The following is a 19,811-nucleotide window of genomic DNA, read 5'->3' on the forward strand; positions in this document are numbered from 1 at the left end:
AATTTTTCCATTAAGACAATGCAATTTAATCATTGGTACTTTGTTGATTTTAAATTAAGATGAAAATATATCTCATTTGTTTTTAGGAAGTTTTTCATGTATTTTAATGTCCGTTAAATTTACTGTACCATCATTATTACATTTCACCATACCAGCAAAGTAAAACTTTAAACATATGATTGACCAGTGGTTCAGTAAGACTTTACACTTCGCAGATGACTCGGTAATCGGGAGTGAAGATGCTGCATTATTTACGTTACCGAGTAGAAAGTGGCACTGGCGAGCGAGGACTGCAGCCCTTTACTTTTTCCAAAAAATACCTGTAACTCATCATTTTCAGGTAAACTTAGAATTGTAGGTAATCGGTAAACCTTGGTGTTGCAAGCTTTAAAGGAATTTGTCTTGAGGTCACTGTCTTATTACAGTATACTTTACTCTGTCTTATCTTTTTTTTTTTTTGTATTGAAGAGAGGGAAATAGAACTGTGCTCTTAATGAAATTTAATAATTGCAAGGGAAGAATATAAAAAGGCTCATAAGTTAGGATAGATCTGGGTTTTGAAGACTGCTATGTTAGATCATTGAGGGAAGTCATGAAGGTGAGCCTTTACAGTCTGGAATGGAAAATGTTTAGTTAAATTAATTGACTTGAGTTTTTTACATTTATAGTATGTGTTAGAAGGCAAAGCTAGTATTTACAGGATACCAAAGGAAAGTCTAGTATTGTTTCCATTAGATCCAGGTCTTCAAATAAGGACTTTTTCCGTGACCTTTTGGTCTTTTTACTGATCTCCATCCTTCTACTTCCATATCTGCACCCACTCTGACTAACTGGCCCCTACCTTTGCTCCCACTCTGACTGACAGACCCCTACCTCTGCTCCCACTCTAGCTGGCCCCTACCTCTGCTTCCACTCGACTGACTGACCCCCTACCTCTGCTCCCACTCGACTGACTGACCCCCTACCTCTGCTCCCACTCTTACTGACTGACCCCTACCTCTGCTCCCACTCTGACTGACTGACCCCCTTCTTCTGCTCCCACTGTGACTGACTGACCCCTACTTCTGCTCCCACACTGACTGACTGACCCCTACCTGTGCTCCCACTCTGACTGACTAACCCCTACCCCATTTTATGTACAGGATATCTATCTACCGAGATGTGTTCCGTTTTCAGCTGCACCTGCATCAGACTCCTCGTTTTTACCTTAGCTTTTCTCCGAACAATCCCAGCCAGTACTATGAGAAGGAACCGTGAGAGATTTATTGTTAACTGGCCTTCAAATTAATAGATCTTGGTATCAGATGTAACTGTTTAAGAAATATAACTTTTAATGATAATTATGGTGAGGTAATCTTTGTCATTGTATATTGTTGTTATTATTATTATTCCTAAAACTTTTCAGCAAAAGCAATTGGTTCTCCAACTAAGTTACTTCTCTTTATTTTTTTCAGACGTTATTTGCCTCCTCGACACTGAATTTATGTGAGCTGATAGGATTAAGACCCGATTTGGCTAGGATACGAAAGATTTTGTACTTCCACGAAAACCAGTTGGTCTATCCAGTTCGGAAACAGAAAGATAGAGACTTCCAATATGGATATAATCAAATCTTGTCCTGGTAAGTTGTTGTAGGGTTAATGTTTATTTACTTTTTATTTTATTTTTTTTCACTTGTTATTTAATTACTCTGGTACAATTATGTTGTTAAACCTTTGAGATTCTGAAGATTTTAAATAAAATCCTTAAGATTCTGATGATATCAAAGTACAGTATGTTGTTTGTATATAGTTTTTCAGCCAACTTCAGCACACTGTCAATTTGACTTTATTTTTGTTGTTTACTGTACCATTTTCTGAACATTTGCTATACTGAAGTAATTTACAATTATTCAACCTCAAAATGATACCATTGCTAAGTCCGATAATGGTATTTTAACCGCCCCCCCCAATCTCAAAGGGTTAATTTTCTTGATATATTTGAAAATTAGTTGCCTGCATTTCTTGTGTTAGGTGCTTTGTTGAAGTGTTAAATTTACTTAATAAGAGGTTGTGAATTAAGTTCCAACTTGAATAGATTGTGCTTGGTAAGGGTACAAATTAATGGAAAATATTTGTATTTTTATTTCACCATCTTGGAAAAAATATAATTTTCAATATTAAACTTAGCCGGTGATCATATAAGCTGCAACTCTGTTGCTCGACAGAAAAACCTACGGTCAAAATACGCCAGCGATCGCTATGCAGGGGGGGGTGTACATCAACAGCGCCATCTGTCGAGCAGGTACTTAGTACTCCAAGTAAACAAAGAACCAATTTTCTCTCTGTCGGGCTACCGGCAAGACCTACTAATACGCTGTTACTAACTGGATTTGTTTTCACAACTATTTGGTGAAGTACACTATTCTAGTTTTGAGCTTTCGCTATGCAGGTGTTTTATCTTCATCTCAAAACTTGAACTCGTTTTGGATAGATTTAATTAGGGTGACAAAGAGAGTATGGACTCTCTTTCACTTTTAAATGGCCGACCCTTCCCTTAGACGGAAGTGTGTTTAGGTTTTTAGTAATTTTGCTTAACACGTTATAGATCTATATATTTTATATCTCTCCGCCTTTATTAGGCCTCTTCGATTAACTTTCCATTTATTATAAACATATAAAGATAATTTTTATGTTTTGTTTATATGCGACCTTTCCTGATAGTAGGCGGTCCTAACTTGGAACCAAAGTCAATCAACGTTGAGCCCGTTATATCGTATTTAGCCTTTAAAGAATTTAAAACTTTTTAAATTTAATGTTTTATGAAAGAATTTCTTTGATAGTCTTCGTACTGTTTTCAAAGATGAACTAACGTTTAGTTTTTTATGCTACGCAGTTGTTGACGTTCAGGACGTTCAACATGCGCTCTATCGTTACGATAGAGAGAGAGTGTATCACGGTTTCACTTTGCAGTAAGAGTAAATCGATTCTGACGTTTTGTTCATTCTTTCTTAGCTTAAATGTTTTAAATTCTAATTTAAAGGAACTTTTTATTTGGAAAACCTTTCAGTTTTTTCCTTTAGTCAAATACATGTTTTTTTTGACGATATATAATTGGGCTCTTCTCTTAGGTGCGAAATCAATAGAGAAAGAGAGAGAGAGATAGAGACGGAGGGAGAGAGAGGAGAGAAAACGTTCCGTTCAAGCGGGTAACGTTTTTCTCGTGTTACTCTCGTCCCTAGTCGCTGTACGGGGAAGAAGGTAAAACGTTTCTGGGGTTTTATTCTTGTCCCCAGGCTATGTGCGGTGAGAGATTGTAAACGTAGTTTATTTGAACTAGTGTTTAGTCTCTTTCCCAGCCACTGAATTTTTTATCTTTATATATGTTTTCTGTTTTTTGATAGTATTAATGAGCTGCATTATACGACTGATTTCGCAATTACTACCTTTTAATGAGGGTAGAATTGCGTGTTTCAGGTAGAAATCAGTAAAAGTTTCGATTTCAGTGAAATAAGTGCAAAACAGAAAATCGAAGTGATAAAGTGATATGCGCAAAGTGTTACAGTGTTGCGTCCAAGGGTTCGTCTGTTCGTGCCTGTCGTTCACCTAGTCCGGGACCTCTTGCAAGCTCCCAAGCCCAGGGGAGAAGTAATGTCGAACGACTTATGGGTTCGTCAGGCCTTGATCAACGAACAGACGGTTCCCTCCGTGGTTTCGGGCGTATCTACCCAAGATCGCCCCACCCACACAAAGACGAGAGAGCCCATTTATTTCTCGTCTGCGGAAGAGGTTTCTCGTAAGAAACCATGGACCAAGGTCTCGCAGCTTATTAAGCGCAAGTCTGTCCCTTCCGCGCAAGTCCAACGGCCCAGTTGTAGCCACTGGGTCAGTTCGGACTCGCTGCAGTCTTCCGACGACTGCTCACCTCCTAAGAGAGGCAAAGCGGTACCGCATCAGGCAGTCACACCGTCTGTTGCCGCACCTGCTCCTGTAGACCCTAAGTGGTCTTTGCTGGAGACCATGCAGTCTCAGTTAACGTCATTGATGCGGGACTTTCGTGCGGAGAAGGTTGACACTGCACCAACCTCTAGCCTACAACCAACACGGTTGTGCGTCCTGTGGACGCTGAGGCGACCTTCTGCCGCACTCCAGCTGAGAGAGTCCCGCCACCCATGCGTTCCAGTGTACCCTGCCAGCCGCATGTTGACGTTCAGTAACGCACGGAACCTTCCGTTGACGTTCGCGAGGTACAACAACAGTCTAAGTTGTTTTGTTTTGACGCGGTGCGTCAACCTCCGCATTCTAGAGTTGTTTTGACTGCTCAGTATAGACAGTCAAAGCAGTCTCGAGTGAACACTGTATGTCCTCACGCACCTGTTGTGGTTGACAGTTCAGTTGTTGACAGTTCACAGACTGTCAAGCAGTTACATGACGTTGCCTTCTGGTCTGCTACTAATGCACCAGTGAGAGACTCACTGAGATAACCTAGCTTTTATCGGACAAGGTTCCTGTAGATGAGAAAGTGCTGTTCTCCCTCCTACTGATATTCCCTTGAGGACTCTGTCATTTGGAGAGGAGCCTTAAGCTGCTTAGCCTCCTATGGACTTTAATTAAATCATGATGATTTTTTAAGGATCTTCGTCCGGATCTTGTAACTGCTGCTCCTCGTTCGCCTAAACGTCAGAACTTACACTAGGCCTAGCTACTTCGAAGCCGTTGTTTTTAAGCTAGTGCTCTCTCGCTCTCCTAGAGAGCGTTACGTTGGCTAGGCGACTGGTTTTTGCACCAGGAGGAGTTTTACGGATACAGCCTTTGATTTCCCTTCTTTTAAACTGGCTTATAGAGCGAGAGTCTGATAGGACACGAGAGAAGTTCTCGGCTTGGGAGTTCATGCCTCTGCCCAGATAGACTTCTCAATTCTGGTAGACTCGCCCTGGCGCCTAGCCAGGAGACGCTCCAAGTTGTTTACAGGTCAACTTCTCAACTTTTGTCGAGCCTTTGAAGTTTTGCTGTACTATTATGTCACACATAACAAGGCTTTCAGGGATGGTAAATGGTTCCGCCTCAGTCGCTAACCCCGTCTGTTGCCACACCTGCTCCCGTAGACCCTAAATGGGCTTTGCTGCAAGACATGCAGTCCAAGCTTGCGTCCTTGATAGAGGACTTAAATGCGGAGAAGAACCTTCTGGCCAACAACCTTCCAACCGGTTGGTTGTGCGCCCTGTTGACGCTGAGGTAACCTACTCGCGTCTGCCAGTTGAGGTGGTTCCTCCTTCTGGCCAACAACCTTCCAACCGGTCGGTTGTGCGCCTTGTTGACGCTGAGGTAACCTACTCGCGTCTGCCAGTTGAGGTGGTTCCTCCACCGATGCGACCCAGTGTGGGTTGCCAGTCGCACGTTGACGTTAAGCGACGCTCGGAGGTGGTTGTTGACGTTCAGGACGTTCAACAACCAGCAGAGGTGACTTGTTGTGACGCAGTGCGTCAACCTCAGCAACCCGGTAGGGTGTTGACTGCACAACCCAGACAGTCTAGACAGTTTCGGGTTGACGCTGTACTTCCTCGCGCACCCATGGTTGTTGACAGTTCACAGACTGTGCAGCAGTTCCATGATATTGCGTCCGGCTCCGTCACGCATCCACCAGTGCGACCGGATTCAGCGAGTCAGACGTTGCCCACTCCGTTGCCGTTTCCTCATCAGTTTCGGACGAGGAACCCTCTGATGAGGACGTTGCTGAACAAGACAATCAACCCCCAGCCCTGCTATCCATCCAGAAGATGCTGAAGAAGGAACGCTGCCCAGTCAGGCTGTGGATGAGTCTGGTAGGGACACTGTCATCCGTGGATCAATTTGTGTCACTAGGAAGACTACACCTCCGTCCTCTTCTATACCATCTAGCTTTTCACTGGAAAAAGGACAAGACGCTAGAAGCGGTCTCGATCCCGGTTTCCGGAAAGATAAAGTCTTGTCTGACTTGGTGAAAGGACTATATCAACCTTAGAGAGGGTCTTCCCCTGACTGTTCAGACTCCCAACCACATTCTCTTCTCGGACGCATTGGACGTAGGCTGGGGTGCGACATTAGATGGTAGGGAATGCTCGGGATTATGGAACTCGAGTCAAAGGACAATACATTTCAACTGCAAGGAGCTACTGGCAGTACGTCTGACCTGGAAAAGCTTCAGGTCTCTCCTTCAAGGCAAAGTGGTGGAGGTGAACTCGGACAACACCACGGCTTTGGCGTACATCTCCAAGCAAGGAGGGACCTACTCTCTGACATTGTACGAGATCGCAAGGGACCTCCTCACCTGGTCAAAAGGTCTAGACATATCACTAGTAACGAGGTTCATCCAAGGCAACTTGAATGTCATGGCAGATTGTCTCAGTCGGAAGGGACAAATAATTCCAACAGAATGGACCCTCCACAAGGATGTATGCAAGAGACTTTGGGCCACCTGGGGCCAGCCAACCATAGATCTCTTCGCAACCTCGATGACCAAGAGGCTCCCAATATTTTGCTCACCAATCCCGGACCCAGCAGCAGTTCATATAGATGCCTTTCTACTAGATTGGTCACATCTAGATCTATATGCATTCCCTCCGTTCAAGATTGTCAACAAGGTACTGCAGAAGTTCGCCTCTCACGAAGGGACAAGGTTGACGCTAGTTGCTTCCCTCTGGCCCGCGAGAGAATGGTTCACCGAGGTACTTCGATGGCTAGTAGACGTTCCCAGAACACTTCCCCTAAGGGTGGACCTTCTACGTCAGCCACGCGTAAAGAAGGTACACCAAGGCCTCCACGCTCTTCGTCTGACTGCCTTCAGACTATCGAAAGACTCTCGAGAGCTAGAGGCTTTTCGAAGGAGGCAGCCAGAGCGATTGCTAGAGCAAGGAGAACATCCACCCTTAGAGTCTACCAATCGAAGTGGGAAATCTTCCGAAACTGGTGCAAGTCAGTATCCGTATCCTCGACCAGTACCTCTGTAACTCAAATAGCTGACTTCCTCTTATATCTGAGGAAAGAACGATCTCTTTCAGCTCCCACTATCAAGGGTTACAGAAGCATGTTGGCATCAGTCTTCCGTCACAGAGGCTTAGATCTTTCCAACAATAAAGATCTACAGGACCTCCTTAAGTCTTTTGAGACCACGAAGGAGCGTCGTTTGGTTACACCTGGTTGGAATTTAGACGTGGTACTAAGATTCCTTATGTCAGACAGGTTCGAACCGCTACAATCAGCCTCCCTGAAAGATCTCACCTTAAAGACTCTTTTCCTGGTATGCTTAGCCACAGCTAAAAGAGTCAGTGAGATTCATGCCTTCAGCAAGAACATCGGATTCTCATCCGAAACGGCTACATGTTCTACAACTTGGTTTTCTAGCCAAACACGAGCTGCCTTCTCGGCCTTGGCCAATATCGTTCGATATTCCAAACTTATCGTATGGTTGGAAATGAACTAGAAAGAGTCTTATGTCCTGTAAGAGCTCTTAAGTTCTATTTAAAAACCTTTACGAGGCCCGTCTGAAGCTTTATGGTGTTCAGTTAAGAATCCATCTTTGCCTATGTCAAAGAATGCTTTATCCTATTTTATCAGACTGTTAATACGAGAAGCTCATTCCCATCTGAATGAGGAAGACCAAGCTTTGCTGAAGGTAAGGACACACGAAGTTAGAGCTGTCGCAACTTCCGTGGCCTTTAAACAAAATAGATCTCTGCAAAGTATAATCGACGCAACCTATTGGAAAAGCAAATCAGTGTTCGCGTCTTTTTATCTTAAGAATGTCCAGTCTCTTTACGAGAACTGCTACACTCTGGGACCATTCGTAGCAACGAGTGCAGTAGTGGGTGAGGGCTCAACCACTACAATTCCCTAATTCCATAACCTTTTTAATCTTTCTCTTGAAATGTTTTATTATTGTTTTTGGGTTGTCCGGAAGGCTAAGAAGCCTTTCGCATCCTACTTGATTTGGCGGGTGGTCAAAGTCATTTCTTGAGAAGCGCCTAGATTAGAGGTTTTGATGAGGTCCTGTTGTATGGGTTGCAACCCTTGATACTTCAGATCCTAGGGGTCGCTCAGCATCCTAAGAGGATCGCGAGGCTCCGTAAGGAAGACGTACTTAAAAAGGCAGAGTAATTGTTCAAGTCGACTTCCTTACCAGGTACTTATTTATTTTATGTTTGTTATTTTGAATAACTGCTAAAATGAAATACAAAATACTTAGCTCATAATAATGTAAACATGTAATGCTAGTCTCTACCCACCCCCCTGGGTGTGAATCAGCTTATATGATCACCGGCTAAGTTTAATATTGAAAAATGTTATTTTTATTAATAAAATATATTTTTGAATATACTTACCCGGTGATCATATATTAAAGGACCCTCCCTTCCTCCCCAATAGAGACCCAGTGGACCGAGGAGAAAATTGGTTCTTTGTTTACTTGGAGTACTAAGTACCTGCTCGACAGATGGCGCTGTTGATGTACACCCCCACCTGCATAGCGATCGCTGGCGTATTTTGACCGTAGGTTTTTCTGTCGAGCAACAGAGTTGCAGCTTATATGATCACCGGGTAAGTATATTCAAAAATTTATTTTATTAATAAAAATAACATTTTTCAAAGATTAGGAAGTTGGTAATAATTGCTAAAGCAATTATGTTGCCATGAACTGAGTATGTGATGGTGACACATTAATTTCAAGCTCTCAAAACATCACTAACTAGATGGGCACTCAGTAGAGCCCAGACCTCTGCTGCGGCAGCTTATTTCTCAACCTTTTGCTTGACATTTAAATTGACCTCTGACCTTAACATGTACAGTATTAATTGGTGTGAATTTTCATATACTCAAATATGAACTAAGTTTGAAGTCTCTGTAACAACGATGTCCAAACTTATGGCTGATTACGTGAATTGGACGATTTGGTTAACCGTGACCTTGACCTTTTACCTTGACCCTCTGAAATTTGATCATTTCCTGCTGTTTACATAAGAGTTAGTCCTTGCAAGTTTCATTACTCTATGATTAGAATTGTGGCCAGGAAGCCATATACACAAACAGGGGCAAAAACATAACCTCCTTCCAACTTCGTTGGTGGAGATGATAAATCCAGTTCAAATAGGTGAAACCAGAAAGTTAGCCAAAAACTTGAAATACCCTTTAATTTATACAGTGTTTGTACAGACTTTATTATATTTGTCAATTTCATGAATATGAATTCTATTATCCATTCTTAAGTGTTGTTTTACTTTTTACTTATGCCGCATATTTTTTAATTAAATCATTATTAACCCTTTTACCCCCAATGGACGTACTGGTACGTTTCACAAAACTCATCCCTTTTACCCCCATGGACGTAGTGGTGCGTCCTTGCAAAAAACGGCTAATTACATATTTTTGATAACTTTTTGAGAAACGTCAGGCATTTTCCAAAAGAATGAGACCAACCTGACCTCTCTATGGCAAAAATTAAGGCTGTTAGAGCAATTTAAAAAAAATATATTGCAAAATGTGCTTGAAAAAGAAAACGCCTGGGGGTTAAGGGTGGGAAAGTTCCAAATAGCTTGGGGGTAAAGGTTAAAATCTGCCAAAATGATGTGACAGTATGTATTTAGTACGGAAAGTGTAAAGTTACTAAAAAATTGGTAATCTTTAGGTATGGATGCATAAATGTTTATTCCTATGAGAATGCAATCTCAATATTTCTTTGTGAGGAATCTTCATGACGTATTTTTTTTTGGTAAAATTAATTATAAGGGGATTTCATCTTCAAAAACACAAAACAACACAGAGCAAAATAAAACACGTCTGACCAACGCAGGTCCTGATAGAGGAATGAAGATAAGGGGTGGGGAGATGTTGGGGTAGAGAGGGGGGGATGTTGATGAAGGAGAGGTCTAATTGGTGAGGGATCTATGGTCGTGGTTCAATCACGCCCCAGTTTTCTATACCGACACTCAAGAGTGAGCGAGCTAGGTTTATTCCTGGCATTCCATGCATCTCTTTTTTTTTTTCTCTGGTATATTCAGCAATAACTATGCCTTAGAAATGGTGCTAGAGGAGCATTTCACTGGGCGACACAGGTTCCTCGCCCAGAAATAGATTTTTCCTTCGTCAAAATCCCTTTATAAGGGTATTTCAGGGATAGGTGAACTTTAAGCCCTACGTTTTCTTTTGCTACTGTCGAGTTCATATGTTCCTGATTTTGGTGCGGTCATGGAATGAATTAACTAGGTTTGTAGAAGGACTGGGTAGAAGGAATTATGTAGTTGTTATGGGTGACTTAAATGCTAGAGTGGGCGCTGGAGAGGTAGAAGGTGTCATTGGGAAGTATGGCGTACCAGGTGAAAATGAGAGTGGTGAGAGACTGGTAGATATGTGTGTTGAACAAGAGATGGTAATAAGTGCTAGCTTTTTTAAAAAGAAAGATAAAAATAAGTATACATGGGTAAGAGTGGCAAATGGAAGAGTAGTAGAAAGGGCATTAATGGATTATGTGTTGATAACTAAAAGAATGTTTGGAAGATTGAAAGACGTGCACGTGTTTAGGGGTATGGCTAACGGTATGTCTGATCATTTTTTGGTGGAAGGAAAATTAGTTGTAGCAAAAGAGTGGGGGAATAGAGTAGGTGGATGTAAAACGGAGGCAAGTGAGGGTTGAAGAGCTAATAAAACCGGGGGTAAAAAGTAAATATCAGGAAAGGTTGAAAATGGCATATGACGAGGTGAGAGTAAGAGAAACTGGTAATTTAGAGGAGGAGTGGAAGTTAGCAAAAGAAAATTTTGTTGGGATTGCAAGTGATGTATGTGGCAAGAAGGTTGTTGGAGGCAGCATGAGGAAGGGCAGTGAATGGTGGAATGAAGGAGTGAAGGTAAAAGTGGAAGAGAAAAAGAGGGCTTTTGAAGAATGGCTGCAGAGTAATAGTATAGAGAAGTATGAAAAATATAGAGAGAAAAAGGTGGAAGTAAAGTGCAAGGTACGTGAGGCAAAGAGGGCAGCTGACCTGAGGTGGGGTCAGGGACTGGGTCAGTCATATGAAGAGAATAAGAAGAAGTTTTGGAAAGAAGTGAAGAGAGTAAGGAAAGCCGGTGCAAGAATTGAAGAGACAGTGAAAGATGGAAATGGAAGGTTGTTAAAAGGAGAGGAGGCAAGGAAAAGGTGGGCGGAATATTTTGAAAGTTTGCTGAATGTTGAGGATGATAGGGAGGCAGATATAATTGCTGTTCCAGGTGTTGAGGTGCCAGTGATGGGAGATGAGAATGAGAGAGAGATTACAATAGAGGAAGTGAGGAGAGCACTAGATGAAACGAGAGTAGGAAAAGCTTCTGTTATGGATGGTGTGAAAGCTGAGATGTTGAAGGAAGGGGGTGTGACTGTACTTGAATGGTTGGTGAGATTGTTTAATGTGTGTTTTGTGTTGTCAATGGTACCAGTAGATTGGGTCTGTGCATGTATTGTACCACTATATAAGGGTAGGGGAGATGTGCATGAGTGTTGTAATTCAAGAGGTATTAGTTTGTTGAGTGTAGTTGGAAAAGTGTATGGTAGAGTACTGATTAATAGGATTAAGGATAAAACAGAGAATGCAATCTTGGAAGTACAGGGGGGTTTTAGAAGAGGTAGGGGTTGTATGAATCAGATTTTTACAGTTAGGCAGATATGCGAGAAATATTTAGCAAAAGGTAAGGAGGTGTATGTTGCGTTTATGGATCTGGAGAAAGCATATGATAGAGTTGATAGGGAAGCAATGTGGAATGTGATGAGGTTATATGGAGTTGGTGGAAGGTTGTTGCAAGCAGTGAAAAGTTTCTACAAAGGTAGTAAAGCATGTGTTAGAATAGGAAATGAAGTGAGCGATTGGTTTCCGGTGAGAGTGGGGCTGAGACAGGGATGTGTGATGTCGCCGTGGTTGTTTAACTTGTATGTTGATGGAGTGGTGAGAGAGGTGAATGCTCGAGTGCTTGGACGAGGATTAAAACTGGTAGGCGAGAATGATCATGAATGGGAGGTAAATCAGTTGTTGTTTGCGGATGATACTGTACTGGTAGCAGACACAGAAGAGAAGCTTGACCGACTAGTGACAGAATTTGGAAGGGTGTGTGAGAGAAGGAAGTTGAGAGTTAATGTGGGTAAGAGTAAGGTTATGAGATGTACGAGAAGGGAAGGTGGTGCAAGGTTGAATGTCATGTTGAATGGAGAGTTACTTGAGGAGGTGGATCAGTTTAAGTACTTGGGGTCTGTTGTTGCAGCAAATGGTGGAGTGGAAGCAGATGTACGTCAGAGAGTGAATGAAGGTTGCAAAGTGTTGGGGGCAGTTAAGGGAGTAGTAAAAAATAGAAGGTTGGGCATGAATGTAAAGAGAGTTCTATATGAGAAAGTGATTGTACCAACTGTGATGTATGGATCGGAGTTGTGGGGAATGAAAGTGATGGAGAGACAGAAATTGAATGTGTTTGAGATGAAGTGTCTGAGGAGTATGGCTGGTGTATCTCGAGTTGATAGGGTTAGGAACGAAGTGGTGAGGGTGAGAACGGGTGTAAGAAAAGAGTTAGCGGCTAGAGTGGATACGAATGTGTTGAGGTGGTTTGGCCATGTTGAGAGAATGGAAAATGGCTGTCTGCTAAAGAAGGTGATGAATGCAAGAGTTGATGGGAGAAGTACAAGAGGAAGGCCAAGGTTTGGGTGGATGGATGGTGTGAAGAAAGCTCTGGGTGATAGGAGGATAGATGTGAGAGAGGCAAGAGAGCGTGCTAGAAATAGGAATGAATGGCGAGCGATTGTGATTCAGTTCCGGTAGGCCCTGCTGCTTCCTCCGGTGCCTTAGATGACCGCGGAGGTAGCAGCAGTAGGGGACTCAGCAGTATGAAGCTTCATCTGTGGTGGAAATGTGGGAGGTTGGGCTGTGGCACCCTAGCAGTACCAGCTGAACTCGGCTGAGTCCCTGGTTAGGCTGGAGCAACGTAGAGAGTAGAGGTCCCCTTTTTTGTTTTTGTTTCTTGTTGATGTCGGCTACCCCCCAAAATTGGGGGAAGTGCCTTTGGTATATGTATGTATGATGGTACTCAAATAGGTTGTGAAGCTAAACATTTGAATACATACTATGGTTTTATTCGGCTTTTATCTGTATATCTTTTGGTACTAACATAACAAATCTTAATATTTAATGGCTTTTCTTCGAGGTAGTATGTATCTTTTTCCAGGATACTGTATGCTTAAATGAAAAGCTTCAAGTTTGCACTATTATAATGGTTAGATAATCATTCATTTATACTTTACTGTATTAGTCTTTGCATGCAAGTATACATGGGTAAGAGTGGTAAAAAGGGCATTAATGGATTATGTGTGGATTTGAAACAGTCATTTGTTCTAGTAATTTAAAGAAATATTATAAGGATTTTATATTTTTACTCATGTTTTCTTTTGCTAAAGATTCTAATTTATTCTTCTTCTTACCAGTCTGGTTGCAGATGTTATCGTGTTCAACTCCCAATATAACTTTGAATCCTTTCTGCGTGAAATACCTCGTCACTTGAAGTTACAACCCGACCACCGTCCTGATGCTCACGCCATAACACAGGAGATTAGAGAAAAGAGTCAGGTGAGGCTCCTTAGGCAAAACATCCTTTTAATCCTTTGTATGTTTAATGGTATGAAATGCGTATGAGGGTAAATTTAAGGTATTTTCATCTTTTGGGTTTTGTATACATATTCTCCTCTTTCTTCATACACGTGACAACGCTAAAGGTGCGTCCACACTAGCGACAAAACATGTTGGCAACTTTGTAGGTAACAAGTTGTTAGACTGTTGTCGAGATGTTGGTAGAGATTTATTGGTGATATGTTGGCAACCCTGGTGTGGACGAGTCGAAGTGGTTGGAGATACCCGGACAGACACATAACAAGTCTCTAGAATGAGGCGTGGACGGCTTCACCAAGTTGACGCGTGTTGCCAATATGTTGCCAGACATTGTAGCAGACAAAGTTTCATACATTGTTGTTGATATGTGTACCGATATTGACTGTAAGGTTTCCAACTTTGTTGTTGATATGTCGGTAGACACGATATTGCCAGTGTGGACACACCTTAAGGTTCTTCACTCAAGGGTTAACTGCTCCTCTCTTATTATTCAGTGGCTACTTTCCACTTGTAAAAGGTATAAGAGTGACTTTAGCTATGATAAGCAGCTCTTCTGGGTGAAGGACACTCTTAAGATCAAACTATTATTCTCTAGTCTTGGGTAGTGTAATATCCTTTGTACCATTATCTTCCACTGTCTTGGGTTAGGAGTTCTCTTGTTTGATGGTACACTCAGGCATACTATTAGATCTGTTTCCTTATTTCCTTCCTTCACTTGGCTATTTTCCCTGTTGGAGCCCTGGGGCTTATAGCATCTTGCTTTTCCAGTTGGAATGTAAATTTTCTTTGTTTTTAATGATTTATTCAGAAATTAGAATAGATTTAATCAATCAAATCAATGCCATTTTGGTATTTTTATTTTCCTACGTTTTTAAAGGATAGTACTGTACTACTTTCAGCATACTATGGATGGCATTGTAAATGGTACCAAGTCCATTTTACATCTTACTTTCTATTCTCTTTCATTGCTTCCTACATTTTATTTTTCATCTGTTCTCTATTTTCTTATTACATTATAAAGTTTGTCTAGCCTTCTGAAGAAACATTGCACTAGTTTACATAATTTTCCTACATATTTTGTAGATATGTTTTATATGTATCATACTTTATATATTTAAAGTAATAACGTATACATTAGCACCTCATTTGGTGGGATTAGTTCATTCTGGGAGCTTGTTGGCAAACCAAATTGATCATAAACTAAAACAATTTTTACAATAAGAAATAAAGGAAATTCACTCAATGCCTTCCACACGTCCACTTAAAAATAACAACGGTCGATGTGTGCTGAAGGATGAAACTTTTTTAGGAAAAAACTGGAAAAGACATAAAATTATATGCAGTGAATTTTTTTTTATGGTATCAATAGTTCAGCAATGTATAGTCAAATGAGCGGTTGGGGAAAACAGAGAATAAGGAGGTTTTACTGTAGTTGTACCAATAATGAGCTCACCTCCTACAACACCTAGCGTTGGGAGAATGGACTGACCAGGAACATTGATGTCATTGTTCCTTAGTCTAGGGTATTGCCATAGCCTCTGTGCCATGGCTTTCCACTGTCTTGGATTAGAGTTCTCTTGCTTCATGGTACACTCGGGCACACTGTTCTATCTCATTTCTCTTCCTCTTTTTTTTTTTTTATTAAAGATCTAATTTAATGTTGTTACTGTTCTTTAAATGATTTATTTTGATTGTTGTTCTTTAAATAATTTATTTTGATTTCATTACTTCTCTTGTAGTTTTATTTATTTTCTTGTTTCCTTTCCTCAATGGGCTATTTTTCCCCTGTTGGAGCCCTTGGGCTTATATCATCTTGCTTTTCCAACTGGGGTTATAGTGTAACTTGTAATAATGATAATAATGGTGATGAAAAATAGAAGCTTAAGTTTATCCTCGATTTCAGGTTGTGTTTTTTCCGGTTTGCATTGCACATAAAACTCGATCTCCAAAGGATGCTTTAGAACCACTCCACATCATATGGCCTCATAGATGGTAAGAAAGTGAACTCATTCATACAGATTTTTTTATTGACCCTTTCACCCCTAGGCTATTTGGAACTTTCCAACCCTTAACCCCCAGGGGTTATTATTTTTTTAAAGCACATTTTGCAGTATATTTTTTTTTTAAATTGCTCTAACAGCCTTAATTTTCGTCAGAGAGAGGTCAGCTTGGTCTTATTCTCTTGGAAAATGCCTGAAGTTTCTCAAAAGATTATCAAAAATATGCCAAAAAAAATATAAATAGCAGTTTTTTGCAAGAACGTACCGGTACGTCCTTGGGGGTAAAGGGATGAGTTTTGTGAAACGTACCAGTACGTCCTTTGGGGGTAAAAGGGTTAACTAACAAGCTCCCATATTTCTCGAGCCTGTAGGAGTGTCTCGATTGTCTGAAGCACATCATCAACGCATACTGATTACCTGAATAAGTTTTGAGTAGTGTGGGGAAAGCAGAATCATGGAAATAAATTTGAATTTCCACTAGATAAAGGTGACAATATAAGCTTTAGTAGCATAGCACTATATTTCAACTTAAATTGTTGAATGTTACAGTATTTTCAGTTTTTTAAAACATATAGTGCTTATTGAACATCATGTGCGAACTAATATAAAGTTGCTAGTAAAAAGGTAGTTGAATGGTATACGTTGTACAGTGAACCCTCGTTTATCGCGGTAGATAGGTTCCAGTCGCGGCCGCGATAGGTGAAAATCCGCGAAGTAGTGACACCATATTTACCTATTTATTCAACATGTATATTCAGACTTTTAAAACCTTCCCTTGTACGTAGTACTGTTAACAAACTACCCTTTAATGTACAGAACACTTAATGCATGTACTACAGTACCCTAAACTAAAACAGGCACAAATATTAAAGGTGATTTTATATCATGCATTTCCTAAACATGCTAAAAAGCTAGATAAAAAATGGCAACCAATGTTTTGTTTACATTTATCTCTGATCATAATGTAGAAACAAACTGGAGGTAGAGCTTTGCTTATTACCCAGACATATTTCCCATACTTTTCCCTTAGAACTACATCACATCTTCCTACTTTAGATATATATATATATATATATATATATATATATATATATATATATATATATATATATATATATATATATATATATATATGTACTATATATATATATATATATATATATATATATATATATATATATATATATATATATATATATGTGTGTGTGTATATATATATATATATATATTTATATGTATACACATATACATACCTACATATATACATAAATACATACATACATATATATATATATATATTACTGTATATATATGGGTTATGGAAAAAATCCGCGAAGTGGTGAATCCGCGATGGTCGAACCGCGAAGTAGCGAGGGTTCACTGTAGGCCATTACTATAACGTTACGTCTGTAAATAAGTAGAAATTTGTTGTTTTATTAATGGAGGTTCTTTGTCAGATTTTAGCACATGTAAGCGATATATCTCTGGAGAACGTAAAAGTTTTGAAAGAAAAGCTGAGAATGGTATTATAGAGGTTTGTTCACATGACGTACAGTACAGTGTTTTACGTTATATTTTAGATGTACTTCAACTTACAAACTTAACCCTTTTACACCTAATGGACGTACTGGTACGTTTCACAAAACTCATCCCTTTACCCCCAATGGACGTACTGGTACGTTTCACAAAACTCATCCCTTTACCCCCATGGACGTACTGGTACGTCCTTGCAAAAAACTGCTAAATTCATTTACATTTATATTTGCATATTTTTTTATAACTTTATGAGAAACTTCAGGCATTTTCCAAAAGAATGAGACCAACCTGACCTCTCTATGACGAACATTAAGGCTGTTACAGCAATTTAAAAAATATAGCAAAATGTGCTTGAACAAAAAAAGAAAAAATAAACGCCTGGGGGTTAAGGGTTGGAAAGTTCCAAATAGCCTGGGGGTTAAGGGTTGGAAAGTTCCAAATAGCCTGGGGGTTAAGGGTTGGAAAGTTCCAAATAGCCTGGGGGTTAAGGGTCAGAAAGTTCCAAATAGCCTAGGGTTGAAAGGTTTAATAAGTTCCAAGAAGCTATTTGCGAGTCAAATTGTTTGTAAGCCGTATCTGGTTAAATTTTGGCCTAGGGTATGCTGAACCTGACTCCCATGTTTTATGATTTCTAGTTACTGAAGTAAAATAAACCATTTCATAGGAAATGAATATCAGATCAATGAAAATTTTGTTTTTCTTATAGTATTAAATGATATAATACTATTTTATTACAATATTTCTTTATCTTATAGTATATGAGCTTTTGATACAATATCTAAGATTTACAATTTCAGTTTAATTTGTGTCTGTATGAGGACCTACTGGAGTTTTAATTGATAGAATAGATTTAAAGTAAATATTTACAATAATCTTTATTTTTAGGGAACATGACAAAGATCCAGACACTATGTTTCAAGTGCTTTATCAGCTGGTAGAGGCTGGGCTGAATTTCCGTTTGTCTGTTCTCGGTCAGTCGTACTCTGAAAATCCACCTATCTTTGCCGAGGCACGGCAGAGACTAGCCAACTACATAACGCATTGGGGATATGCAGAAAACAAGGAAAAGTAAGTTCCATATTTTTTTGCTGATATGTTGAAAAAATTACGCTTATAAGATTCCTCTGAAATGTTTATCAAATTTCTCAATACATAGGGTTGAGATAAGAAGTATGCATACTGTTTTTACAGGTTTTTCTTTGTATCTGGTGTTGATTGAGTTCCTTTGTACTGTATTTCCCTTAAAAGATATCCCTCATATTTCTCATTGCATCTACAGGAGCTATAAATTACTATGTACAGTACAGGCAAAGAAAAAGTTAATTACAAATTGTTATATATAGTATTTACATAATTTTCAATATGAATGTACATACAGTATTGTACTAGAGTGCAATATCAGAGTTGTAAAAGTAAGTAAATCTAGGTAATAAAGATTTCATGTATTTAGTCTTGATATAATAATGGCCGACACAACATTGAGTAGCATTACATTTTGCTAACAAGACTAAAAGGACACTGGTCTAATTCATAATAAAAGCAATGGGAAACAATTCAGATGAACTTGGTACAGAGGTTATGGCACTACCAACACTAGAGTACAATGGCTTGATTTTGGAGTGTCCTTCTCCTAGCTAAAGAGTCTCTTCTACCCTTACCAAGCAGAAAGTAACCACTGAATAATTACAGTATAGTACTTAACCTCTTGAACAAAGGAGAATTGTTTAGTAATCTCAGTATTGTCAGGTGTATGAGAACAAAGGCAAATGTGGAAAGAATAGGCCAGACTATTTGGTGTATGTGTAGGCAAAGCAAAGAGGAGCCAGTCAAAAGACCTAAGGTACTGTTAAAGGGAGACAAAGGTTGTAGATGATTGGGAAGACTAATGACATAAGAAATTTGTAGTAAACCTTTGCTTTTGCACAGATTGTTATGATCCTTTTCTTCTTTACTATTTCTGGTTTCTGCCACTTTGGAGTTGTAGATTGTTGGCCCCCTTTGAGGTGAAGTGATGCCACAGGTGTGCTTTTTAATAATGACCTATCAGTGACAGAAAGAAATATTTTGTGTTCACTCACTGCTGTCGTTATTTATTGCAGCCCTTTTAGTGACTGGAATGCCTAAGGCTATTGGGGCTAGGTCTCTTTTTCTTATGCTGTTGAAGGTTCAGACCAGCACAACTCTCCCCATTGCTATCCTGTATGATTAGACAAGACCAGTACTGATACAAGATTTGATGTAGTTTGTCAATGAAGGAAGAGCAGACAAAAATTTCATTTAGGCTCGCCCTCAGTGGCGTCTCCAAGACCAATATCAATGAGTATTTCATTCACTCATCTAAAGTAAGTTACAGAATATGACAAAGAAAAAAAAATATAGAAGGATAACTATTGAAAAAGAGAGGAAATTAAATAAAAACAGGCTACAAATTTTTTTCAGGACAGTATTTATTGCTGGTGAATTATAGATGTAAATTTGATGTCTTGGATAGAATTATATGAATCATTTAAAAGGACAGACAATATATATACAGTACTCAAGCATACTATTTTATCTTGTTTCTCTTCCTCTTGTTTTTTTTTAAAGTTTTTATAGGTTATATATTAAAGCTTTATTTTAATGTCCTTACTCTTCTTGAAATATTTTATTTTAATTGTTTA

The 19,811-nt window shown here is 39.6% G+C and overlaps 1 protein-coding gene across 2 annotated transcripts in view; it reads left to right on the forward strand.

Moving 5' to 3' along the window:
- The window catches only part of LOC137644184 (uncharacterized), a 72,325-nt gene that overhangs the window by 35,935 nt on the left and 16,579 nt on the right, over positions 1-19,811 (forward strand). For both annotated transcript variants that reach the window (XM_068377185.1, XM_068377186.1), the window contains exons 7-11: positions 216-340; positions 1,455-1,621; positions 13,435-13,576; positions 15,519-15,607; positions 18,037-18,219. In XM_068377185.1, the coding sequence (XP_068233286.1) occupies positions 216-340; positions 1,455-1,621; positions 13,435-13,576; positions 15,519-15,607; positions 18,037-18,219 (706 nt within the window). The remainder of the gene's footprint in view (positions 1-215; positions 341-1,454; positions 1,622-13,434; positions 13,577-15,518; positions 15,608-18,036; positions 18,220-19,811) is intronic.

This window comes from Palaemon carinicauda, chromosome 7 (assembly GCF_036898095.1).
Source record: "Palaemon carinicauda isolate YSFRI2023 chromosome 7, ASM3689809v2, whole genome shotgun sequence".
Lineage (NCBI taxonomy): Eukaryota > Metazoa > Arthropoda > Malacostraca > Decapoda > Palaemonidae > Palaemon > Palaemon carinicauda.